The sequence below is a fragment of the Bubalus bubalis genome, chromosome 12 (assembly GCF_019923935.1).
Source record: "Bubalus bubalis isolate 160015118507 breed Murrah chromosome 12, NDDB_SH_1, whole genome shotgun sequence".
Lineage (NCBI taxonomy): Eukaryota > Metazoa > Chordata > Mammalia > Artiodactyla > Bovidae > Bubalus > Bubalus bubalis.
The window spans coordinates 71733915-71761403 of NC_059168.1; the positions used below are offsets into that span (position 1 = coordinate 71733915).

At 44.5% G+C, this 27489-nt stretch overlaps 1 protein-coding gene across 1 annotated transcript; it reads right to left on the reverse strand.

The window, feature by feature from the left end:
- Positions 1–563: 563 nt before the first annotated feature.
- GCKR (glucokinase regulator) lies at positions 564–27417 on the reverse strand. Its single transcript, XM_025261350.3, is given in 28 exon segments — positions 564–1026; positions 1028–1077; positions 1080–1128; positions 1131–1169; positions 1762–1868; positions 1871–1892; positions 5863–6012; positions 16741–16824; positions 16917–16967; positions 16969–17021; positions 17220–17316; positions 17708–17786; positions 18114–18208; positions 18448–18569; positions 19240–19340; positions 20678–20782; positions 23036–23079; positions 23081–23131; positions 24126–24127; positions 24611–24662; positions 24850–24913; positions 25222–25249; positions 25252–25285; positions 25669–25732; positions 26567–26640; positions 26817–26911; positions 26914–26956; positions 27270–27417. Coding segments are annotated over 28 exon segments (1848 nt in total). The 5' UTR covers positions 27330–27417; the 3' UTR covers positions 564–993.
- Between the last annotated feature and the right edge of the window lie 72 nt (positions 27418–27489).

Consider the following 27489-nt stretch of genomic DNA (forward strand, 5'->3'; position numbering starts at 1 on the left):
GAAATCTATTTGGCTCCTTAGCAGTCACCCTTGTACCAAAAGTTTCAAGTGAGCTTCAGAGAAGTTTTGTCCTCGGAGAGTTCCTGGGTATCTAGCACCAAGGTACTCTCTGGCCACAAGGGGGAGCCAGCTCTCTATTACAAGGCTCATACCTCATAGGCACTGAAGAGCTGGCAGGGGTCTGGGATGGGCCAGGGTGCCTCTGATTTGTCAAAACAGATGATAGTTGAGGTCTGAAATGTACTGGGGTTTCTAGTGTGTGTTGGGTCCACCATCTAAAGGTGTTCAGCACTGCCAGAGTTCCCTACATTCCTTTGCAAACACTGCCTAGGAGATGCAATGCTCACTTCATGTTAAAATGTGTGGATGTAGCATTCATTCTAGTGATGAGGATCCTGTCGTGTCAGGATTGTTATTTTCTGGATGTCCTTTGTTGGGGACACAATTTCTTCTCTCTTTCCTTGGAATTAGCTAAGTTCCTACTGCTCCTTCCTTGTGTGATCCTGTGTAGGAGTGAAATATATGTGTGTGTGTGTGTGTGTGTGTGCACATTTGTACCTACATGTTGGAGATGGGGGAATATAAAGAAGCTGGAATAAGATCTGGGTCAGTGGCCACTGAAAATGGAATTGGGAGGTAGGCGGAGAAGTACAGAAACAAGCCAGTTGTTGGGACCAACACATGCCATTCTTCCTGTTCCCCTCTGATCTATTGACTTTGATCTATTAACTCTGATCAACTGAGAGTGGAACGTTAACTTTTCAGAAGACGACATTCAGTTTTACTTCTGAAATCGGAATATGCCAGGGGAAGTGGAGACCACTGGCTGCAGAGCAAGCTCTCACCCAGGAGAGAAACCGTCTCCCCACCCCGGACAGCTGGTGTTCCTGAAGAATGGGCCTCTCCTCCCACCACACTTGCTACTGGCCCAGCAAGTCTCCAAGGGGTGGACTGGGCTGGGCTGGCCCCCTCCACGCGCCCAGAAACACCAGTTCACGGCAGGGCAGGTTTGAGGGTCTCCAGGGGGGTCCGCCTTGCGCTTCCGACTTGGCCGAGAGAGGGCGCTCCTCACAGCCCCACAGACGGAGCTGCAGTCAGGTGTGCCTGGACCTCAGGGATGGAGCACTGGAGCACTGGAAGAGGAGGCTCAGCAAGGCTATGGGGATCATCTGTAGGGAAGAGGCAGGGAGAACTGAAGCCTGAGAATACGAGGTCATCTGAGGAAGAACCCTGGAGGAGCTCACGTATTCAGTGTGGGAGTCAGAAGCTACCAGGTTGGATGAAAGAATAGAAGGGAGTTTCCAAAGACTAGAAGTTAGAATGAGATGGGTCAAGAGCAGAGAAAAGCCTTCATCCTGACCCAGAAAACTTAATCCAGGCCTGGTTCATGACCCAGTTCAAAGACCCCTTCTCCCTCTCTTTCCTAACTCCCCTCCAGGCAAAACTGAAGACCCCTTTTCTGCACTTCTGTAGTACCTGTTTCTCACTTCCATGATACTTGTCACAACCCACGTTGCCTCCATGAACAGGGAACTCCTGGCAGAGTGTTACTGAGCTTTGTAAATTCAGTGCGAAGTCAAGTTCCTGACACACCGTAAGCACTCAGAAGAGTGAAAGTGAAGTCACTCAGTCCTGTCTGGCTCTTTGCGACCCCATGGACTGTAGCCTGCCAGGTTCCTCTGTCCATGGGATTCTCCAGGCAAGAATACTGGAGTGGGTTGCCATTGGTGTTTCCTAAATGACTAGCAGTTGGCGAGTTACCTGTTCCTTCTCGTGTGCAACCTGGACATGGAAGATGGGAGCTTCCTGCATATCATCCAACAGTGGCTAAGGGAAGTGGATCACCTGAAGGAGGCTCTCGAACCATCATGCTTGGGTTGTCTGGAGAACCGCTGTGGAAGAAGCGGGAAGGTCAATGTTGGGCTAGAAGGCCAGGGGAGCTACGAATGGGGTCAAGGAAGGAAAAGCAATCAGGAGATGAGGAGGCTGGGATCTCGAAGACCAGTCATAGAGAATTCATCCCAGTAAGCAATCCCAAACTCAAATCCCCAGATATAAAGGAAAATTGGGCTAAAAGTGTTGGTGGTGGGCCTTGATTGGCTGGGTTAAACTGGAGAATTAATAACAAATTGATCACATTTTTGGCCACATCCCACCAACCCCAGAGGCTGGTCATGTTAAACTGAACTCATTCCCTCTGGTTTCCTACCAAACCACATCCATCTTTTATGCTGCTGTAAGACTGTTCATCTGCAAACTTTGCTTCTATTCTTTTTCATCACCCTTCTCCTCTCTATGTAGTTCAGCTCTGTTCAATAGAAATAAAATGTGAGTCACATATATAATTTAAAACTTTCTAGTACTGCATTAAAAAAGGAACAGGTGAAATAAATTTTGGTCATTTTATTTCATCCAATACATCCAAAATATTATTTCAACATGTAAACAGTATTAAAAATTAACTATGAGTGAGATATTTTATAATATTTTTGTACCATGTCTTTGAAATCCAGTTTTCATTTTATAGTCACAGCACATTTCAGTTCAGGCACTGAATTTCAATGCAAAAGGGAAATAAAGTCCTACCAAAAGAATAAAGTTGTGTTTAATGAAAAAAATTACACTGCTTCACTTTTTAAACAAAATGTAGAGTTCAGTTCAATTCAAGGGCTCCAGCAGTCACATATGACCAGTGGCTGCTATCTTGGACAGCACAGATCTAGCTACATTTGGCAAGTCTAAATTCCTGTCTGGTTTTTAATCTTCCACAATTTATCGCCTTCCTGCTCCTGCATCACCCCTCACCACTCTGTGAAAATGACTCCAGATCTTTTTCCCCCACATATCATGCCTAATCCCTACTCTGGGCCTCGGCTAATGTTCCTTCTCACCAGAATGCCCTGCCTTTCACCTTTCCCTAGCCATAACCTGCAGGCCTAGCTCAAACATCGCTTCTTCTGTGAAAACTTCTGCTTTGCTATAGTGCCTATTCTATTTTCTCTGACATTCTACTGGACCTCAGTAAGGATCATGCAATTTGACACTTAATTGTTCTCAGTTTCAAGTGTTGGCTTTGTCTCTCCTCCATTAGCTGGGCCATACTGGGATTGCAAGGATTGGATCATGTATACTCTGGCCCCCCTGACCTGCCCCAACTTTGGAAACAAGAAAAGCATGAAGGCTTTTTTTTCCCAGTTGACTTGTTGGTTTTACTCATTTAAAAAAGTTGTTTTGGGGCCCTGGTGGTCGCTCACTAAATGACCGTTGGCTGATCCCTTTCATGTAGAGCTACCAGATTTAGAAGATTAAAATGTTGGATATCCAGCTAAATGGAATTTCAGATGGATTATATATATATATATATATATATATATAGAGAGAGAGAGAGAGAGAGAGAGAGAGAGAGTGAGAGAGAGAGAGAGAGAAAGTATGTCTCAAATATTGCATGGAATATACTTACACTAAAAAGTATTCTTTATTTATCTGAAATTCAAATTTAACCAGTGTCCTGTACTTTTCTTTGCTATATCTAGCAACCCTACTTTCAGGACCATCTGTTGTGCTATCTGCTCAGCATCCGTTTCTCCTCCTCCTGGCATCAGCACCTTGATTTTCCTCTGGGGAATTATTGTTCCCCCATTCTCATAGCCACGTGTGACATATGTTTGACGCTCACTTCCTGCCCCTTCCTCATTGGAACACATGACCCAGGCCTAGGCAGAGGGCTGCTTTCCCCCAAAGAACAGTGATTGGCTAAGGGATAGGCATGTGAACCAAGACAAGTCAATGAGAACCCTCCCTCAGATATTTGCAGGAATCACAGGGACAGATAAACTCTCCTTCCACCAGGGTTGCTGGATTGGTAGGATGTTAGGCTGGCACTGCTGGTGGCCAGTTTGCCACCTAGTGGAGAACACCTGCCTGAGAATAAGAGTGACCCAGAGGAAAGCAGAGCTAAAGGCTGAAAGTTCTCAGTTCAGTTCAGTTGCTCAGCCGTGTCCGACTCTTTGCGACCCCATGAATTGCAGCACACCAGGCCTCCCTGTCCATCACCAACTCCCGGAGTTCACTCAAACTCACGTCCATCAAGTCGGTGATGCCATCCAGCCATCTCATTCTCTGTCGTCCCCTTCTCCTCCTGCCCCCAATCCCTCCCAGCATCAGGGTCTTTTCCAATGAGTCAACTCTTCGCATGAGGTGGTCAAACTACTGGAGTTTCAGCTTTAGCATCAGTCCTTCCAAAGAACACCCAGGGCTGATCTCCTCTAGAATGGACTGGTTGGATCTCCTCGCAGTCCAAGGGACTCTCAAGAGTCTTCTCCAACACCACAGTTCAAAAGCATCAATTCTTCGGCACTCAGCCTTCTTCACAGTTCAACTCTCACATCCATACATGACCACTGGAAAAACCATAGCCTTGACTAGATGGACTTTTGTTGGCAAAATGTCTCTGCTTTTGAATATGCTACCTAGGTTGGTCATAACTTTCCTTCTAAGGAGTAAGCATCTTTTAATTTCATGGCTGCAATCACCATCTGCAGCGATTTTGGAGCCCAAAAAAATAAAGTCTGACACTGTTTCCACTGTTTCCCCATCTATTTGCCCATGAAGTGATGGGACCAGATGCCATGATCTTAGTTTTCTGAATGTTGAGCTTTAAGCCAACTTTTTCACTCTCTTTCATTTTCATCAAGAGGCTCTTTAGTGCTCTTCACTTTCTGCCATAAGGGTGGTGTCATCTGCATATCTGAGGTTATTGATATTTCTCCCAGCAATCTTGATTCCAGCTTGTGCTTCTTCCAGCCCAGCATTTCTCATGATGTACTCTGCATAGAAGTTAAATAAGCAGGGTGACAATTTACAGCCTTGACATACTCATTTTCCTATTGGAACCAGTCTGTTGTTCCATGTCGAGTTCTAACTGTTGCTTCCTGACCTGCATATAGGTTTCTCAAGAGGCAAGACAGGCAGTCTGGTATTCCCATCTCTTTCAGAATTTTCCACAGTTGATTGTGATCCACACAGTCAAAGGCTTTGGCATAGTCAATAAAGCAGAAATAGATGTTTTTCTGGAACTCTCTTGCTTTTTCCATGATCCAGCGGATGTTGGCAATTTGATGTCTGGTTCTTCTGCCTTTTGTAAAACCAGCTTGAACATCTGGAAGTTCATGGTTCACGTACTGCTGAAGCCTGGCTTGGAGAATTTTGAGCATTACTTTACTAGTGTGTGAGATGAGTGCAATTGTGTGGTAGTTTGAGCATTCTTTGGCATTGCCTTTCTTTGGGATTGGAATGAAAACTGACCTTTTCCAATCCTGTGGGCACTGCTGAGTTTCCCAAATTTGCTGACATATTGAGTGCATCACTTTCACAGCATCATCTTTCAGGATTTGAAATAGCTCAACTGGAATTCCATCTAATCACACGGACCACAGCCTGGTCTAACTCAATGAAACTAAGCCATCCCCTGTGGGGCCACCCAAGACAGGCGGGTCATGGTGGAGAGGTCTGACAGAATGTGGTCCACTGGAGAAGGGAATGGCAAACCACTTCAGTATTCTTGCCTTGAGAACCCCATGAACAGTATGAAAATGCTGAAAGTTCTAGGGCACATCATTTTGCATATCTGGATCTAGCTACCTTGGGACTCTTGCCTAATAGTTATAATTTCACAAACACACATCTATGTGTGCACACTGACTTCTTAGAGAGGAGGACAGACTTGATAGGAGGAGGAGGAGAGGCACAGAATAAAAGTCAGCCCTCACATCTACACATCTCCATTCCTCTGAAATATGCTTCTTATGGCAGCCTAGGCATTGGGGCCAGGCCCCACCCAGCCCCACCCCATCACATCCTTACCTGCAGCATGGCCAGGGCTCACCAGAAGAGCTTAGAGTTATGAATGAGGAGGTCCAACATGTGGTTTTGGAGAATCTGCCCAAGAAGCACATGGGCCCCTGTACTCATTGTATTCAGCACCCACTTGGTGCTTAGCTCATGCTGGAACTTCTAAATAGGGCAGATATATGGGGATATCGAAAATGAGGGATCAGTAAGCAGCAGAACAAACAGGGCCTTATTATAAGACAGGAATCCAGGGATTAAAAGTGCAGACAAAATTTGCTTTGGTAATGGCTGATACATGGTTACTGATCAATACCATGGTTACTGTGATGTTTATTGAAAAATTAATTCAATTCTTAAAACAATCCTATGAAATAGATTTTTTTTCTATACCCACTTCTACATATATGGAAACTAGAAGTCATAAGTAAAATAACTTAATAGTGAAACGTAGAATCAGGACCTAAATCCAGGTCTTCTGATTTAGTGATGAGCCACAATCATTTCCTGGATATGAAATCACAATGAAATTGAAAAGTTGTACAAATACATGGGACTGTATTAATTATCACCTGTTCCTGGCCCTCATATCTTGCATTTGTAACATCTTTGAGGGTACCAGTAGTCCAGTAAAGGAACTGAGGGGATTAAGGACTTGGATCTAACCAGGCTGAGGAAACAGGATACTACTACTGCTACTTGTTCTGCAACCCTATAAATAGCTGGTCACACAAACCCCTGGCAAGGCCTACATTGAAAATACTTAACAACTGATCAACAAACACTTGAGTTTAAGAATAGAAATCTCACCAATCAGAATAAAGCTGGCCAGTATGCAATACTGATGCTATCGGCTACATGTCAGACTATGCAGCTGGGGAGATATCAATCAAATCTGAGTTATATCACTAACCATTTGGAATAGGAAATGGCAAGCCACTCTAGTATTCTTGCCTGGGAAATTCCATGCACAAAGGAGCACAGTGGGCTACAGTCCATGGGGTCACAAAAAGTCTGACAGGACTGAGCACACACAAACAAACATAAAAATATTTAAGTTTTACAAATTTGAACCTAGACAGGTTCATTTTAAAGTTCATGTGGAGGGCTTCCCTGTAGGTCCAGTGGTTAAGAATCTGCCTTGCAATGCAAAGGACGCTAGTTCAATCCCTGGTGCAGGAAGATCCCACAAACTTCGGATCAGCTAAGTCCACGTGCCACAACTACTAAGCCTGTGCTCTAGAGCCCATGCTCTGCAACAAGAGAAACCACCGAAATGAAAAGCCCTGCACTGCAGCAAAGAGTAGCCCCAGCTTGCCGTGACTAGGGAAAGCCTGCATATAGCAACAAAGCCCCACCACAGCCAAAAAATAATAAAAATAAATAAATCTTATAAAAAATAAAGTCATGTGGAAAAGGGGCAGTAGTTATACAGAAGAGTACTGAAGCAAGGACTAGCCCTTATCAGACATTAAATATACCATAAAGTATCTATATTTAAACAGTATGATATTAGCACATCAATAGACATACACAAATTTCCAGAAATAAACCATTGCACCTGGGAACTGAGTGTTTGACACAGATAGCATCTCATATCACTTAGGAAAAGATGAACTTTAAAAATATATACTGGGACAATTGTATAGTCATTCAGAAAAATACAAAATTGAGTCCATACCTCACCCTATACACAAGAATAAGCTCCTAATGATAGTTTGGGATTAGCATTTAGGCATGTCTATATATAAAGCAGATAAGCAACAGGGACCTACTGTATAGGTTATGATATCTTATAATGACCTAAAGAATCTGAAAAGGAATTATATATACTATATAATTTAATCACTTTGTTGTACACCCAAAACTAACAGAACATTGTAAAATAAACAGACTTCCATTTAAAAAATGATGTTAATAAAAGAGAGCAAGAGAAAGACCATTTTTACTAGAAGAAAACATGTACTAAAAGAAAACACAGATGGAGTTCCTTTCCAGTCTGGGGGTGGGGGTAGGGTGAGGGGTGCTTTCTGTTTCCCAAGATACAGATTCAATAAAAGAGAGACTGCTAAGTTTTACCCCAGAAATATTAAAGCAAAGACTTTTGTATTGTTAAAACTCATAGAAAATATAATATATAGAGCCCCTTGAACAACATGGGTTTCAACTGCAAGGGTCCACTTATATGTGGATTGTTTCAATGGTAAATACACAGTACTACAATGTTCCTATCCCAGGAATGTGGATAAGGAGAAATCATGGATACACAGAGTCAACTATAAGTTACACCATTTTCCACTGTAGAGGGTCAGTGCCCCTAACCACTGCCTTGTTCAACTGTTACCTGTTTATCAGAAGTAAAGGACTAATATCTCTAATTTATAAAGAATTCACAATCAAGGGATCATCAAGACCACCACATCATTAGAAAATGAGTGTATTTCATATATTTTACAGGGCTTCCCAAGTAGCACTAGTGGTAAAGAACCTGCCTGCCAATGCAGGAGACAAAAGAGACTCCCTGGGTAGGGAAATCCCTGGGGGGGAGGGCAGGGCGGGCATAGCAACCCACTCCAGTATTCTTGCCTGGAGAATCCCATGGACAGAGGAGCCTGGCGGGTTACAGTCCATAGGGTAGCAAAGAATCAGACAGGACTAAAGCAACCTAGCAGCAGCAGCATGTATATACATAAACACACAGGTCAAATGCCCTGCAGAAGAGACTACCCAAATGACCTTGCACATGTAGAGCGCACCTGAACGTGGAAAACAATGAGGAGGAGTTCTACAGGAGCTTCCCTGGGAGTCCAGTAGTTAGGACGCCATGCTTTTCACTGCTAAGGGCCCGGGTTCAATCTCTGGTCTGAGAACTAACATCCCACAAGCCGTACAGCATGGCCAAAATAGTTAAAAAATAAATTTATAAATAAACCACTTTCTTTAAAAAAATAAAAATAGAGATGCTTTTCAAAAAAGAGTTCTATAAACCAAAGTGCAGTTATTTTCAGTATGCCTCGCAAAAGCACAAAAGAGTATATATAGTAAGCTGCTTCCTGTATAAGAAAGAAGTGCAAAGCATACACGCACACGCACGCTTTTTTTGGTAAAAAAAGACACAGGAGGAGAAGTCAGTCACAAATGAAATTGTTACTTGCAGGAATGAGTAGGAATGGGAGGGAAGGAATAGAGAAGAAGACAACTTTTTAAGTTCTGACTTTTAAATCATGTTATATTTCCCTTGTGGCTCAGCTGGTAAAGAATCTGCCTGCAATGCAGGAGACCTGGGTTCAATCCCTGGGTTGGGAAGATACCCTGGAAAAGGGAAAGGCTATCCACTCCAGTATTCTGGCCTGGAGAATTCCATGGACTGTATAGTCCATGTGGTTGCAAAGAGTCAGACACAACTGAGTGACTTTTACTTTCACATTTCACACATTCAAAAGATAAAATTAGATCAAGCACCGAAAAAAAATCTGAAATTGAAAACAAAAACAAATGAACCTAACTGTATCTCACATTAATAACATAACCACAAAGAAAAAAAATTAATACAAGTGACTTTTGAACACTTTATCTACCTTGAGTGGGATGTGGCCAAGGGACAAAAAGAACTGCAAAAATCTTGACCACTTCTTGGCAAGTTTGTTGATAACAGTGGTACGAGGGTAGCAGTTCCAAAACTGGTATTCACTGCAGGACTGAACAGATGCATACATACACTGATGATGTTGGAGCAGAGTACATGTATATACATGTGTCTTCGAAAACATATATCTTTATATATTTTCTTTTCTTTCTACTGAAAGGGCTTGGAGGCAAAACAAGCCAGGAGCAGTGAGCATACCAAGTACCTAGCTCTATAAATATCAATTTCTACTGAAAATCAGGGTTCCTTGGAAAATGATTGATCCCACGGCTGGAACCAGGGGAAGTATAAGGCGAACTTGGGCCAACATTTTTGTGCCCCTACATTTCGTGCCCCTACATGTGGAGAGGGGCCTTCCTGGTGGCCCACTGATAAAGAACCTGCCTGCCAGTGCAGGGGATGTGGGTTTCATCCCTGGGTTGGGAAGATCCCCTGGAGAAGGAAATGGCAACCCACTGCAGTATTCTTGCTTGGCAAATCCTATGGACAGAGGAGCCTGGCGGGCTACAGTCCATAAGATCACAAAAGAGTCGGACACGACTGAGTACTAACAACAACATGTAGCTAGGGAGAAACCACGGATGCAGAGAGTCAACTGTAAGTCATACTATTCTCCCCCGGGTGCATAAACACACACACACACACAAATGTAAATAATGAAGAAGAGATTTATAAACTGGAGAGCTTTTCAGTATATCTTGTTAAGCAAAAATGCAAGGCATAGAAGAGTATGTATGTTGCATAAGAGAACAGGAAAAATTTTTTTTTGCAAAAAGCAGCACAGTAGAGTGTTTAAATGCTAATGTGGATAGATATGTCACAAGAACACAAGGGCCAGTTTGAATGAGCTCGCATTTTGAGCATTAAAATGAGTAATAACAGGAATAGATTAAAACACACTGAGCAACCAAAATTCATGAGTTCATATCAGTACCAAACAAATGTAGATAAGATGGGGAGAGAAGAGAGGTTTTCTTCACAGAAGAATGCCAACTCATAAATGTAGACAGAAGGGTAGAAACAGAAAAATCACCATTTGAAAACTGTCACAGTAATAATTGATTCAACCAAGAATTATCAGCGGATGCTAAAATCATGGGTGAAAGATGCTGAGGAATAAGATTAAAAGAAGCCTAACAGACACCACCTTGATCAAATGATCAAACATAGCACCACCAAACAAAGGGACGAACTGACATCAGGAACCTCCCGTGTGATACAACGATAAAGGAGCAGCCACATCTATGCAGGGTCCTGCCCCCAAATTTAAGGTGAATATAAGGAGAAAACAATCAGGCAAATCCAAAGTGAGGCACATACTGGGAAACAATTGGTCTAGACTTCTAAAACATCACTGTTTTGATGAAAAACAGAAAAAACGACTGAGGGACTCAGCCAGATTAAAGGAAACTAAAGAAACATAATGAAATGCAATGCAACGCATTATTCTTGATCAGATCCTGGATCCGGAAGATAAAAACAATACAAGAATAATTGGGGGAATCTGAATATAGTCTGTATAAGATAATCATGTTGTATTAATTGTCATTTTCCCGAGCAATAATTATGTGGTAATTATGAAGACAAATGTCCTTTGTTCTTAGGGAACACAGTAATTTGTGTCAAGTATCATATCTCCAATTACATTTCAAATGATTCAGGGGAAAAAAGAGATAAAGCAGATGTGGCAAAATGTTAATGACTGGTAATCTAGCGAAAAGCATATGGGTGTTCATTGTACTATTCTTGCAATTTTTCTGCAGATTTGAAAGTTTTCAAAATAAAAGTGTGGGCAGATTTTACATCAAAAATATTTCTACAACTAAAGATTTATAAGCTTTGAAAGAAGCCTCCTTATTTTAAACAATGTCAGTACATTTAAAAGATAAAAAACCAGAATCAAGCAAAAGACAAAAACCACACAAACACATACAAAAAAACTGATAGATCTGACTATGTAAAAAAGTGTAAATAAAGTGTCTCGACATCAGAAACGTAGAAATTAAAGATAATAAACCAGGGGAAAATACAGAATGGGAAAAAAGGACTACCATCCTTGCTATATATACTCCCTCTTATAAATTAGTAAGAAAAAAATACCCTAAAAAAGAATGGGTGAATATGCCCAAAAGATATGAAGAAGCAATAGAAAAAAATAAAAATATTCAGGAAGCAATAAAAATTGCTTCTAATGCAGGGGGCATGGGTTTAATCCCGGGTCTGGAAACTAAAATCCCACATGCTGCAGAGTGCAGTCAAAAAAAGAAAAGAAAAAAAAAAATATATATATATATGTATATTCAAAGGCCAACAAATATCTTTAAGCAGCCAATCTCCATAGTAATGGAATATAAATTCACACTTCAATGCTTTTTGTTTTTCCCTTTGCTGATTAGCAAAGATTCAAAAGAACAATGCTACCCAGTGTTTTAAGGGTGTGGGGGAACAACCAATTTTACCCTCTGTTTATAAACCTTTTTGGAGGTACCAATATGCATCAAAAAGCCTTTAAAATTTTAGACATACTTTAACCCAGTGATTCCACTTTTGGAGGTTTATACTAATGAGAGTGTCAAATATGTGTATAAGGATATTCTGTGCAGCACTTTAATAAAAGCCATAATGTTGAAACTATAACATCTGATGACTGGGGTTAGAGTAAAAAATGATGGTCCATCCATTCCAAGGAATACTATACTGACATTAAAAATGATGAAGCAAAGAGCTTCCCTGGTGGCTCAGTGGTAAAGAATCCACCTGCAAATGCGGGAAACATGGGTTTGATCCCTGGTCAGGATTCCATGTCCCTCAGAGCAACTAAGCCCATGGGCCATAACTACTAGCCTGTGCTCTAGAGCCCAGAGCTGAAACTACCGAGCCCATGTGCCACAGCGACTGAAGCCTGAGTGCCCTAGAGCTGGTGCTCTGCAATAAGAGAAGCCACCTCAATGAGCAGCCTGCACACAGCAAAGAAGACCCAGCACAGCCATAAATAACTAAATAAAGAAAATTTTAAATGTAGGGACTTCCCTGGTGGTGCAGTGGATAAGAATCCTCCTGCCAAGGCAGGGGACACAGGTTCAACCCCTGGTCCAGGAAGATTCAACATGCCATGGATGCAACTGGGCCCATGGGCCACAACTACTGAGCCTGTGCTCTACAATCTGTGTTCCGCAAAAGGAGAGGCCACCACAGTGAGAAGCTCATGCACCACAACGAAGAGTGGCCCCACTCGCCGCAACTAGAGAAAACTCATGCAAAGGAACCAAGACCCAGCACAGCCATAAGTAAGTAAATAAAATTATGAGGTAAATAACATTAGTACAGAAAGGTGTTTATAATTTTAAATAAAGAGAAGCAAGTTAAAAACAGCATGCCGAGTATACTATTTTTATATAAATATTTTACATATGCACTAAAAAATAGAGAGATATTCTCTAAAATTTGTCTGAGGGGTTTTCCTGGAAGAAGATGAATTATGATGGTTTCTTTCCTCTTTGATTTCTGTATTTCTGAAAGTTTTGACAATAAAAATATATATTGCTATCATAGTTACAATTTTCTTTAAAAATACAGTTCTTTAAAATATCACAGATTATCATTCCCTACTATATCCCCCACCCCTGGGATAGTACCTGGTATGTGACAGGTACTCTAAAACTATTTGCTGAATGAATGAATAAAAGAGTCTCACACAACTCATGGACATGGTTGAAATTTATACCATATGGTGAAATAAACCACGGATTTAAAGTCACAAAACCTGGGTTCAAACTGGGTTCAAATCCTGACTCCTGGACTTCCCTGATGGTGCAGTGGATAAGAATCCACCTGCCAATGTAGGGGACATGGGTTCGATCCCGGGTCCAGGAAGATTCCACATGCTGTGGAGCTTCTAAGCCCTCACAGCACAACTACTGAGCCTGCACTGTAGAGCTCACCTGCTGCAACTACTGAGGCCTACAAGCCCAGATCCTGTGCTACATAAGAGAAGCCACAGCAATGAGAAAGCTGTATATGGCAATGAAGAGTAGGCCCCACTCGCCACAACTAGAGAAAGCCCGCCTGCAGCGGTGAAGACCCAGTGCAGCAAAAAACAATAATAATTAATTTTTAAAAAGCCTGATTTCTGTCTTAGTTGTGTAGTCATGATTACAATCCCTTAATGTCTTCATTTCAACTTTCTCATTTGGGAAATGGGGACATTGAACACACAATCCTTAGGAGGTTGTTAAGAGAATTGAGAAAACATACATAAAATATTTTGTAAAGTGCAAAGGCCTCTGTGTATGAGGTATTATGACTATGCAATGGAACCTATAAGTGTGAAGAAGTATATAACATAAAAGGAAGGGGTCTAGACAAGGTGGGTGTAATTGGAAAAGACTTCTGAGAGATGTGAGAGCTCAAAAGCAATAGTGTGGAAAGCATGCCAAGAGAAATAGGGATATGATGAATGAACACCATTTAGAAGGAAAGACAAAGATACACTTTGAAAAGAGTGTGGATTCCCTGCTCAGGTGGAGAGGGGCTTCCTTTGAGTTCTGAGGGCAGGTAAGGAGCACCCCAGCTATTGTCTGGTCAAGTTGGGAAGCTTCCTGGAGGAAGTGGTTTGAATAATGGATGAGGCCACATCTCTCCAGCACCACCCTTCAGGGGCCTGGTTCTGCCCTCTGGAGGATAAGGGATGTTGTGTGTGAAAACTGAGGACCAGAGATACGTAAAACTGCTTTTTCTTTTGGGCCACAAAGCAGAGCTGAAGTGGCATCCAGACATCCTGGTGCTCACTCCAAACCCTAAACTGCAAAGTGCACCCGAAGTGATTATTATTGCTACAGTTACTACCAGTGCTTGTACTGATCATAATTTCCTTAGTGAGCAGGGACTGTATCAGTGTACTGTTATCTGCAGTGAACTCATAGGACAACTTGCAAAAAAAATATGCCTCAAAGGCTTCTGCACAGTGTAGATGACTCTAGTATTGATAACTAACCTGTGAAAAAGGACAGAAGAATATCTGTCAGCTGATTGGTGGCCCATCCTATATTTTGCATTTTTCTCAAGAGAACTGAATGCAGCAGCCCAATGACTTGAGAACTCTGCTTAGTGACCTGGTAACACAAGAACACAAGATGGCAGGAATACACAGAAGAACTATACAAAAAAGATCTTCATGACCAAGATAATCACGATGATATGATCACTTACCTAGAGCCAGACATCCTGGAATGTGAAGTCAAGTGGGCCTTAGAAAGCATCACTAGGAACAAAGCTAGTGGAGGTGATGGAATTCCAGTTGAGCTATTTCAAATCCTGAAAGATGATGCTGTGAAAGTGCTGCGCTCAATATGCCAGCAAATTTGGAAAACTCAGCAGTGGCCACAGGACTGGAAAAGGTCAGTTTTCATTCCAATCCCAAAGAAAGGCAATGCCAAAGAATGCTCAAACTACCACACAATTGCACTCATCTCACACGCTAGTAAAGTAATGCTCAAAATTCTCCAAGCCAGGCTTCAGCAGTACGTGAACCATGAACTTCCAGATGTTCAAGCTGGTTTTAGAAAAGGCAGAGGAACCAGAGATCAAATTGCCAACATCCGCTGGATCATTGAAAAAGCAAGAGAGTTCCAGAAAAACATCTACTTCTGCTTTATTGACTATGCCAAAGCCTTTGACTGTGTGGATCACAATCAACTGTGGAAAATTCTGAAAGAGATGGGAATACCAGACCACCTGACCTGCCTCTTGAGAAACCTATATGCAGGTCAGGAAGCAATAGTTAGAACTGGCCATGGAACAACAGACTGGTTCCAAATAGGAAAAGGAGCACGTCAAGGCCGTATATTGTCACCCTGCTTATTTTATTTAACTTCTATGCAGAGTACATCATGAGAAATGCTGGGCTGGAAGAAGCACAAGCTGGAATCAAGATTGCCGGGAGAAATATCAATAACCTCAGATATGCAGATGACACCACCCTTATGGCAGAAAGTGAAGAGGAACTAAAAAGCCTCTTGATGAAAGTGAAAGAGGAGAGTGAAAAAGTTGGCTTAAAGCCCAACATTCATAAAACTAAGATCATGGCATCTGGTCCCATCACTTCATGAGAAATAGATTGGGAAACAGTGGAAACAGTGTCAGACTGTATTTTGGGGGGCTCCAAAATCACTGCAGATGGTGACTGCAGCCATGAAATTAAAAGACGCTTACTTCTTGGAAGGAAAGTTATGACCAACCTAGATAGCATATTGAAAAGCAGAGACATTACTTTGCCAACAAAGGTCCATCTAGTCAAGGCTATGGTTTTTCCAGTAGTCATGCATGGATGTGAGAGTCGGACTGTGAAGAAAGCTGAGTGCCGAAGAACGGATGCTTTTGAACTGTGGTGTTGGAGAAGACTCTTGAGAGTCCCTTGGACTGCGAGGAGACCCAACCAGTCCATTCTGAAGGAGATCAGCTGTGGGATTTCTTTGGAAGGAATGATGCTAAAGCTGAAACTCCAGTACTTTGGCCACCTGATGCGAAGAGTTGACTCATTGGAAAAGACTCTGATGCTGGGAGGGATTGGGGGCAGGAGGAGAAGGGGACGGCAGAGGATGAGATGGCTGGATGGCATCACTGAGTTGATGGACTTGGGTCTGGGTGAACTCCGGGAGTTGGTGACAGACAGGGAGACCTGGCGTGCTGCGATTCATGGGGTCGCAAAGAGTCGGATACGACTGAGCGACTGAACTGAACTGAACACAAGAACTTGCCCAGCTGGCTTTGTGGAGGTCAAATAACCCTTTCTACCCTCCAGCCCTGGGTTTTCCTTGTTGTTGTTGTTGTTGTTGTTTTTTGGCCATTCCACACAGCATAAGTAAGTGTTAATGGCTCAGTCATGTCTGACTCTTTGCAACCCCATGGACTGTAGCTCACCAGGCTTTCCTGTCCATGGGATTCTCCAGGCAAGCATACTGGAGTAGATTTCCGTGTCGATTCCCCAGAGGATCTGCCTAACCCAGAGGTCAAACCCACATATCTTACCTCTCCTGTATTGGCAGGCGGGTTCTTTACCACTAGCACCACCTACACGGCATGTGGGATCTTAATTCCTCAGCCAGGGATTGAACCTGTGCTCTGCAGTAGAAGAGCAGAGTCTTAGTCACTGGACCACCAGGGAAGTCCCAGCCCTGGGTTTTCTAATTCCTGGGATCCCTCCTTTTCTGTGTCCCTCACTGTAGACGTTACCTCCTCATCCCTCATACCTGGATGAAGTTCCCTTCATATTTGAAGAAAAGCAGTGGCCATGTGATGCTGATGATGGAGGGGAAGGGCTTCTTCAGAGGGATCTGGAGAGAGAGAGAGGAGCAGGAGCAGCATCTCCAGGAAGACCTGGTTGTCACCGTTCCCCGGGGTCCCCTCCTCAAGTCTGGCCCTTCACCGGCAGGGACTGCCCCACAGTGCTGTGTGCCAAGGCCTGGATGTTGGATGTTGGAGGTCTTCTCCTTCACCTGCTCCACCAGTGTCTGCACCTCCGTGAAGCTGTCTAAGGAGAGGGAGAGGCCATCAGAGTGGAAGGGCTGGCTCTCTGGCAGCTCTTCCTCCTGCCCTGGGGCCCAGTCAGGATACATACTGCTGCCCCCACCTCCGAGCAGGCACCCTAAGACCTGGAAAAGTGATAGTTCCTCTGAGTCACTCTGCTGCCTCCAGCCCCTCACCCCACCATTCCCATCTTCCCTCTCACCATCCAGGGTGAAAATGAAGAGCACAGTGTCAGTTTCTGTGAGGGACGGCAGGATGGAAGTCAGGAAGTCTTCCTGGGAGAAGGAGAAATGGGGACCCTGGGGCAGAAAAAGAGGAGAGAATCCCTCCCATGAAAAACTCTGGCACACAGACTTGGAGACCAAAGAGGCCCTTAGAGGACATTGAGTCCAGAGCTTTTATCTACAGATGTACAATAAAAAACCAAGACTCAAAGAAGTAAAAAGTGTTTTGCCCAAGATGACGCAGCTGATGGAAGAGCTCTGGACTAGAGCCAGGTTGGGGGGATGAATTCAGAGCTTCCCACACTGTCTCCATGCTGCCCCAAAGCCTCATGACCTTTAACCCATTTCCCCTTCTCTAGAAAGGAATCCCATAGTATTCCCCTATCTGTTTCCACCTTCCTCTTTTCTCCCACCCTCTGCACACTAGTTATCTTCCCAGCTTCCCCACATCCCATCATCTTTCCACCTGGTTGATAAGCTCAGCCGCCAGGTTAAACATGCCACTGCGATCAGCAATGAGAAAGCCATAGACATCTCAGAAATCTAGGAAATCAGGGAGAGAGGATTGAGAGGCTTCATAGGAGAGGAAGGTTCCAGGCTTGGGAAGGTGTCAGTGGGACTGGGAGGAAAGTGGCAAGTGGGCTGCAGGGTGTGGAATAACACACATGGGAGGCCATAGCTAAGCAAGGGATCAAGGACTGAGTGAAGGTTCAAAAGAAGGAGCATTTGACTGAATGCCTATCTAGGTAGAGCAGGATGAACACTGAATAAGGCGTCCTGCCATGGGTTGGAGTAGGAAAGAATTTGGATAGCAGACCGATTGGTTTGGATCAGGAAGAATCAGGAGGAAAGTCTATACAGGAGTCCCATCAGCACCAAAGTTATGCATGCACTCTACTCCATCCATGATGGCAATGATGCCCAGGGTCTGCCAGCCAACCAGGTACACTTGGCCTTTCTCGCCAGGCTGAGTATGGGTCAGAGGTCAGGACGTGAGAGGAGAGATTACAGTGAAAAAAGTCCAGAGATCAGAGAAAAATACAAACGGAAGAGCATAGGAATAAATGAACCAAAAACCTATCCTGACCCTCTAACACACAGGTCCCCATCCCCAGAACTTCCCATATTAACATATCCCATAGAGTCTCCGCTGCTTTCAGAACATTCTCTGCCCAAGCCACTTCCTCCCTCCAAATATATATCTACATACCTGGTGCTGGCCTGTTTCATCAGGGTGGTGATCTTGGGGCTTTGACCATAGGTCACCTGAGAAGCCCGCTTAAATGTCTGCAGGATTTCCAAAAGGCATCTGGGAGAAAGGTGACCATCTCCCAGGGCAGGCCCAGTACACCCTTCAGAAAACCTAGGTCCCTCCCATGCAATTCAAGGGAAGGCACAATTCCCTTGAAACTAAGTTCTGCTGGTCCCTGGTGGAGGTGCAGGAAGAAGGGCCAGATTGCATTCAAGAAGGGCAGGAAGGGCTTTGGTGGGAAGACTAAAGAGCAGAGTAGGAGAGAGCATCCAGAGCACTGAGAGGAGGATGGGATCAGAGAGTTGACGAGGAGGTAAGTGAACCACGTGGAAGCCAGGCAAGAGACCCTGGGGAGGGGAGCAGGCACACAGCAATATGACCTCTACCCCACATGGCCTGGACCATCCCCAAAGCAAAGACTCTCAGAAGCCATGTTAGCTTTGGATGTCCCAGGTGGGCACAGGGATCAGGTCTGGACATGAGAAACCCAGGGTCCCTTGGGAACAAGCCAGGTGCCGTGACTGTGTCATGGGACCACCGGTGTCCCCAGCCAGCTCCCTTCTCAGGGAAGGACCAACAGGGCCCCAGTCTTGGTGCTAAGCCTAGTCTCCAGGTCTGGATATGCCATTCCTCCATCTGCACTGTCCCCCCAGCTGCCCGACTCTGATCTCTCTCTGGTCAGATCCTGCCTACCTTGGAGATGCTGCAATGCCCCATCTACAATGGTCCAATGGTCCTGATGCTACAATGGTCCACAGTCTTGTGGGCTGCTGGCAACAGGGCTTCCAGAAGGATGTTAGTGGCGCTTCGACTTTTCATCCAGAAGGAGTCACTGAGGCCCTCAGGTTGGGGAGTGATGATGACACCCAGGAGAATCTGGGAGTGGAAAGAGGGTCCTGGAGCTTATTAGTTAGTGACCACTGTGCGTGCAGTCTGGTTACAGTGGCTCTTGGACATGTGCTCTGGTTAGTGGCCACTCCACAGGTATTTGTAGGACTAGTGGCCCCCAGTGTGCTGTGAGGAGGAACGCTGGGTTGAGAGCTTAACTGAGAGAAGAGGAGAGAGAAAGAGCCCCGCTCTGGTCATTTCTATGGTACTTTCAGGACTTTGGAGACAAAGCCAGAATAATGAGTCTTCCATTACTTGGGGATAAGGGTTTTCAGAGACGATTTTTCTTTTTCCCAAGAACTTTCTCCCCACTACATCCTCCCCTTTTTAAATAGCAGTTTACTAATCCAGACACATTTCCTGTTCTTTGGACAGACCGATGAAACAGCCATAACATGATATGTGACATGACACACCAAACAGATAAAGAGATAACAGCAAAGAGAATGATAAAAAGAAGAGCTTGAGAAAAGGAGATTAAAAGTAAATAATTGCAGAGAGGAGGAGAGATAAGTCCCTGGGAGATGAAACATACAGAACTTGTGGGTGATATGGAATTCCTGCCTTCCAATCTCGCAGAAGGAAGGTCAAGGAAATGTCACAGACGTGCCCATCCCTGGCAGAGAGGATCAGGGATTTGGTTAAGGTACTTTGTAAGGTGAAAAGAAGAGAAGATGATGCTAGTGAGATGCAGTCACGATCCAGAGACAAAAGGAACAGGAGCACAGGAGACTTAGAAAGCCCAAGTCAATTTTGGAGACTTTTAGAAAGGCAGAAGGATGAAACTGCATCCCATTGTTTTTAAAATCCCATATTTGAAATTTAAACATATAAAAGAGACATAAAGCAGTTCACCAGTCTACTTGATACTTTCTATATGGTAAGATCCACTGGAGAAGGAAATGGCAACTCAGTCCAGTATTTCTGTCTGGAGAATACCCACAGAGGAACCTGGCAGGCTACAACCACGGGGTTGCCAAGAGTTGGACATGACTGAAGGAACTTAGCAAAACAACACTCACACACACAGATTCAAAAGAATGTCTTTAAATAGAAACTTCCCCTAGACCATTTAGGTATTTAACAATTACTGATTTAAGAGACAGGGCCAGAATGGAAATAACACATCTTAAGACGAAAAACAAAATGAGAAAATAGGATGTGATTTACAACATTTCAGTAGACACACAATGCCAGGAATCCAGACAAGATGTAACAGAAGCTAAAATCAGAGGCTCTCGATGGCAAACCATCCTGAGTTGGGGGCAAGGGGTAGGGGCAGTGGCAGATCTCACCCCAGTTGCAGGATTGAGCACAAAAGCTTCCTGTTTCTCTTGCAGTTTCTGCATCTGCTCCGCTATTTGTCAGAATGTTGAACTCCAGTCTTCAGTGGGATCATTTTTAGGGCCCAAAGAGAGACAGAGGGGGGATTGTCTGTAAGAACCTAAAGGAAGGACCTCAGATGGGAATCGAGATCAGAGACCACATTGGGATTGGGGTCAGAGGTCTACAATTTCCTAGAGAGATGTGTTTTGATGCCCACAGGAGCACTGTGTCCCTGAACCTCAAGGATGAGGGTTAATAAAACATTCAGCAACTGAAGCCCAGAACAAAACCGACACTCCAGTGTAAAGTTCCAGCCTGAGACCAGAACTTCCTCATGACCTGGTCCTTCCACAGGTCTCATTGCCATGACCACACTAGCTACACCCTCTGCAGGTGCCTGAGAGAATGCCCATCAACCAAATGTCACAATCACCACCTATTCAGTTTTAGGGTCCGTCAGAAGCTTTTCCCATTCCTGGAAATATAGTCTGGAAATCTCTCCATATAGTGAACCCCTCACTAGCTGAAGTTCCTACTGAGAGAACCAAGCTACAAGGTCTGAAGTATAGCACCTAACAGTTGGGAATCTCCCTTGAATAAGTTAATCAAGAACAAGACAAAGTGTGGATGAGGAGAGCAACAGGTTTGTTATCTGCTTAGGTGAAACCACAGAATCTCAAAGAATGGGGATCTTCTGTGGTTGGCTCTCCAGGCTTTGAAAGGGGATAATTTGGGAATTACTCACCATGGCAAGAACTCAAAAAGTTATTTCTGTCTATGGCTTCCCTAACTTCCTCTTTTCATTGCATTCCAGAAAGGTTCCCTCCCTTCTTGAACTATTTTAATATTTTTTTCATCTGCATTACTTCTGGGTCAAACAAGTTTCATATTTATATACCTACTGGGTAAAGTGTTTTCTATAACTTGTCCTCAAACTACTTCTGAAACTTTGTACAGACCTCAGACAGAGGAGACCTAAGCAGAGAGAGGAGAGTGTTTACTGTGTGGTTGAAAACTGAGATTCCCAGACTTGGCTGGTCATCAAAATCACCTGGGGAGGTTTGTTTTTTTTTTTTTTTTAATAATTACCCATTTCTAGATTCCATGCCCACTCTGAGAATCTGCCTCAGAAGTTCTGGAGTGGAGCCCCCAAATCTGTATTTTTAAAAAGCTTCCCAGACGACTCTGAAGATCAGCCAAGTTTGGGAGCCACTGATTTAAGGAACAACTGGAAGATCTCCACGCCTACATTGTTTGAAATCCTTCATTTCACTTAGTCACAGTGCCTGAAATTAGCATCCACTGCAGCAGAAACATTTTTGGTAAAGGAAGGTCCTCCATTAAAAGAGATCATTTATACCTTCATGTGAATTACACCACATGCCTGGAATCTGAGAGTTCAAAAAGTCTGCAAAAGAACTCAGCTGTCCCTCTCCCCAAGACCACCACCAGATACACAAAGCAGCTGTTGAGTAATCAACAAGCCTTTGCTGAAATACCTCCAGTGACAGGAAACCCTCCACTTCTTCAGGAGGCCCACTCCAATGGTTTATTTAGCAGAGTTTCCCCAGCCTGGCTGTATATCAGAATCTCCAAGGATGCTTCCAAAATTCAGATATTTCAGGACCTTACCTCAAGCCTACATCAGACCTCTCCTACAAAAATCTTTCTTACGTTTTTTTAATACTCTCAAGGCAGTGCATCCACAGAATTACAATTAAGCATTATTGGTTTAATATGCTGACCTTCTTGAGCTCAAAGTGGCCATTTAGACAGAGAATAAGAGGGAGGTCATTTGGAGGCACAGGGATCTCAGGAAAGGGGAACAAGATGGGGATGTGAGTAACCAGAAAGGGACCCAAGGGGCTCGTGGAATGAAGGAGAAAGGGCTCTAAAATAATCAAAATAGGTAAAGGAGAGAGAGTAGGCGGCTAGTCAGCACTCACTACTTCTTCTTTGAAAAGAGGCTTGGGGCCCACAGCAGATGAAAGTACTGGTCTTTGTGGGATCATTTTCCTGAGCTCATTCTGTCTTCTGACCTGTGTTTTTCTTACCTCTTCACTCTGCTTTCAATGTATGCTTTCTTATATTTTATCTATCCTTTGTAAGCTGCCTTCAGTCCTTTCTGAAATGAGAGAACAAACCAACTGACCAACCAAAAGCTTTCTAAGCTAGAAACACCCTTTTTTAATTTTTTTATTCTGAGATTTGGTGAACAAGGCTATATTCGCCCTGCCCTCTCTTTTGTGATCGCCTTGTAATTTTCACAGGTTCCTTCCCAGCCTCCCCCGGGGCTCTGGACACGACTTTTCACTACAGAAGGCTCACCTGGCCATGCTTAATGGGTTGAAACCAACCAGGACTGGCAAAAAAGACGTCTGGGTTATCCACGCAGTAGTCCATGTGGCCTGCCAAAAAGGGAGCCTAGAGAGGGAGGAGGGCACCATGAGGGGGTTACTCTAGCGCTGCCGGAGGCCCATGTGCATCAGAATACCCACAAATGCTTGTTTAAATGCAATTTCCCGGGCCCAATTAAAATCTACTGGATCTGAATTTGAAGGGGAGAACCCCATGAACCTACTTTTTTTGTATTATTATTTTTATTTTTGGCTGTACTATGTAGCTTGCAGAATCTTAGTTCCCCAACCAAGGATTGAACTGCAGCCCACAGCAGTGGAAGCACTGAGTCTTAACCACTGGACCACCAGGGAATCCCTTAGACCTACGTTTTTTTAATTTTCTTTTTCTTTTAAATTTTACTTATTTATTTTTGGCTGTGCTGGGTCTTTGTTGTTGTGAGGGCTTTTCTCCAGCTGCAGCAAGCAGGGGCTATTCCCTAGTTGTAGTGCGCAAGCCTCTTACCATGGTGGCTTCTCTGGTTGGGGAGTACAGGCTCCAGGGCTTGCAGGCCTCAATAATTGCAGCAAATGAGTTCAGCAGCTGCGGGTCCCAGGCTCCAGAGCACAGGCTCAACAGTTGCGGTGCACAAGCCCAGCCTCTCCGCTGCATATGGGGATCCTCCCTGATCAGGGATCTTACCCACGTCTCCTGCATTGGTAGGCAGATTCTTCACCACTGAGCCACCAGGGAAGCCCTGGACTTAACATTTTTAACAAGTTCCCCTGAGGAATCTGGAGGAAAGTTTGAACATACTGAATTGAAAGCTCCATGAGGTCAGTGTCCTGCTCTCCTCACGTACCTCATTTCACATCCAGCCCTTGCTGGGGTCCAGGCTCTGCTGAGTGAATCCTGAGTCAGAGTCAGAGCTGTGGAGCTGAGAGGAAACTCTGGGTCCTCTAGCCCAGTGCTTCTCAAACTACCTGGGAATCTTGTTAAAATGCAGAATCAGGCTCAGTAAATCCCAGGTGGGGAGGCCTGATAGTCTGCATTTCTAACAAACCTTGGGTAATACTGATGCTGCTGGTGTAAGGACCACACTTTAAGTAGCAAGGGACTAGTCCTGGGTCAGCTTTTTCTGCAAAGAGCCAGAAGGCAAATTTTTTAGGCTTTCTGGGCCCTATGACCTCTGTTCCACAACTCAGTCTTTAAAGCATGAGAGTGGCCACGGACAATATGTAAACATAAATGGCTGTTTCAATAAAACTTTATTTACAAAAACAGGCAGCAGTTGGACTGACCTACCAACATAGTTGACTGACCCCTGGACTTCTCTGTTTTGGTTGTGGAATGGATTGGTACACAGTTATTCTAAGATAGGATCCCTTCCCCTTGATCCACATGCATACAACTGGATCCTAATTAATCATAAAATCAAACTTCTTTATGCAAATCCTGTTTTCGAGCTAAATCGACATAAATCTTGTCAATGTCTCTTCCATGCTATTCCACTCCTATACCTGCCTTCCTGTAAAATTGATCCACACAACCCATCTTCATACTCACAGAGTCCCACCGAAGCGCCAGTGACAATCACCCTCTTCTTCCCAGCAGCCACCTAGGAGGGGAGGCCACCAAGAGGATTCCAGACACAAACCTACTGTGAGGATGTCAGGGCAGGGATTTGGGTGGGGGAGGGGCGGGAGAGGTGGGGGATGGGCTTTGGCTGGATATTGGGGCTTTGATGTTCCCATGGGAAGGAACGGACAGAGGTCTCTGGCTGAGTGTCAGTGGAAAACACAGACCTTCCGTTCCTCAATCCTGTCCAGGGCACTATATTCTGTCCCCTCCCTAGAGGCCACCACAGACCTAAAAGGACACACGCGAGGCCAGTGGCACTGCTTGGGAAGCAGCAGCCTATGGTTTATTAAGGCTGCCCCGGAGAGGAGGAAATGAAGGGGAAGCTACCACTGAGGAGCACCTCCTATTTGTTGGGCACCATGATAAACATTCAGTAGGGGTGAAAAACTTGAAATACCTAGAAGGGTTAGTCAGGCAACAGAAGAATGCAAAGTGGAAAGCAAATTGACACAATCTCTGCCTAAAAGCATTCAAATTCAATTTCTAAAAGACGTTATTCAAGTCAAGCACAGTAGTCATAGGCCAACTTGGCTTACCTGTCGCCTCCTGTATTGAGGTAGGTTTCTGTCCTAGACCTTTCATCAGCTGGTTAAAGGAGACCTGCCATCGGGGAGACAACATGAAGTAGTAAAGACAGGGAAGGAACAATTATCTTGGATTCGCAACACCTGGAAAGGAGAGGCTGTATAATGATTCTCTTAGGTTAGTGTTTAGCTAGTGCTGCTTGGAATCTGACACTTAAAGACACTGCTTGGAGACGACTGACTGGGGGTGTGTGGGCCATAGAGATACTGGCAATGGACTGGTGGGGCTCAGATGGGCTTGGAAGAAATGGGGCTCCGTAGCAAGATCTAGCTTTCAGAGAAGAAAGAGAGTCAGAGCTGGAGGGAGTCTGCCTGGGAGTTGAGCCATGATGAGCTTTATGGTCCTGAGGGTCACCCCAAGAAGGCAGAGAGAGCAAAACCAGGGACTGAAATACTCACGGACATGAGGAATGCCATCCTGCCAGAGGTGCCCCCTCCACTCAGCACCACCAGCCCCCCACCCCACCCCAGGCTCCTGAGAAAAGAAAAACACCTAGGTCTCCTGGCCCCAGCCCATTGGGGAAAGTATGCTTTCTTCTTTGTCAGTAAGAGAACTCTCCTGTTATCACAAAAGTGAACAGAACACACAGAGTGCCGTGCAGTAGAAAGAACCTCGGATTTGAGAAACTTCATTCTGACCCAAAACTCTCGCTTAGCTACTTATTCAAACCCTTACTTAATCCAAAAAAGGAAAGCAGCTTTGTCCTAGATAGGTAGGTAGACAGATAGAAGTGCATTATCCAGCAAGTATTAGTTGGGTGTATTTGGGCAAGCTACTATGGGCTTCCCTGGTAGCTCAGTTGGTAAAGAATCTGCCTGTAGCGCAGGAAACCTGGGATCAATCCCTGGGTCAGAAAGATTCCCCTGGAGAAGGAAATGGCAACCCAATCCAGCATTCTTGCTTGGAAAATCCTATGGACAGAATCCTATGGACAGAGGAGCCTGGTGAGCTACAGTCCAAGGGGTTACAAGAGTTGGACACGACTTAGAGACTAAACCACAACCACTATGATTATCTTAAGTCTTCATTTTCCCATCTGAAAAAAAAAATGGAGATAATAACACCAATTTTACAGGGTTTTGTGAAGGTAATGGATGTGAAAGTGCATGGTCAATCATAAAGTAGTATGCAACAATATTTATTATAATTATTATTGATTGATAAGATGACAATAAGGATCCAAGAGGGAGGACTGGAAGAAAGGAGGACTAAAGTCTATAAAAGTGAAACATAGAGACCAAGAAAATAGAAATGTAGAGGGAAACACAGATTTAAGCAGGGAGGAGATGGAGAGCTGGTACCTTCAGCACTTTCTGAACTTTTTCAGCCACTTGTTCCATGGTGGTCAGAGTTGACTCGTTGTAAAGTCGCTGGAGGCAACAGGTAGGCATCAGCAGCCAAGGAAAGGACAGTGGACTGGGGGTCGGGGGTGGAGAGGCTCTCAGGGTTTCAAAAATAAGGAACCATGGCCTGAGAAGGCAGAAGCTGAGGTGGGGTTGGGGTTGGCGTCTTTATTTGCAGTGTCCAGGGGGTGGGTCTGGGTCACCTGGTATGTGGGCATGACTTGCCCCTCCTCCTGGAAGAGCTCAGCATCACATTGCATTTGCTCAGCATCAGCTTTGTCCAGATCCCTGGTCAATGATTTGACTTCGCTGTGATTGGCAGGGCTGCCTCATACCCAGACAAGGAGAGGGAAGCGGGGACAAGGGTAAGGGCAGGGAGCCAAAGCTTCATTCACGCCTGCTGGAGGTGGGAGTGGCTGCAGGCACAGTGTTGAGACAAACATACACACATGCGCGTGTGTGCGTGCACACACACACACGCACACGCACACAGCATTTAGCTGGCAGTTGGTACTCTGGGCCTATCAAGGAAAGAAAATCAGGGAGGAAGATAGGAAGGAGGGCAGGAACAGCAGAAACTCAGGGGGAAGGGAAGCCCAAAACAGACAGGATTCTAGGAATCAGCACAGAAGGCCAACATGGGGAAAGTGTCTCACCTCCCACTTGCCAGGCTCCGGGGTCCCAGTCACAAGTTGAAACCGTTTTGTGCCTGGCATGGTCTGATGCTGTGGATGCACTGTCTTGCTTGCCTTTTCAGCCACACAACCCCTTGTGTCACACTGACTGTTCTTCCAGTTGGCAGGGGCTTACCTGAGGCACAATCAGTTCAGTTGCTCAGTGGAGTTCGGTTGCTCGGTGGAGTCCAACTCTTTGTGA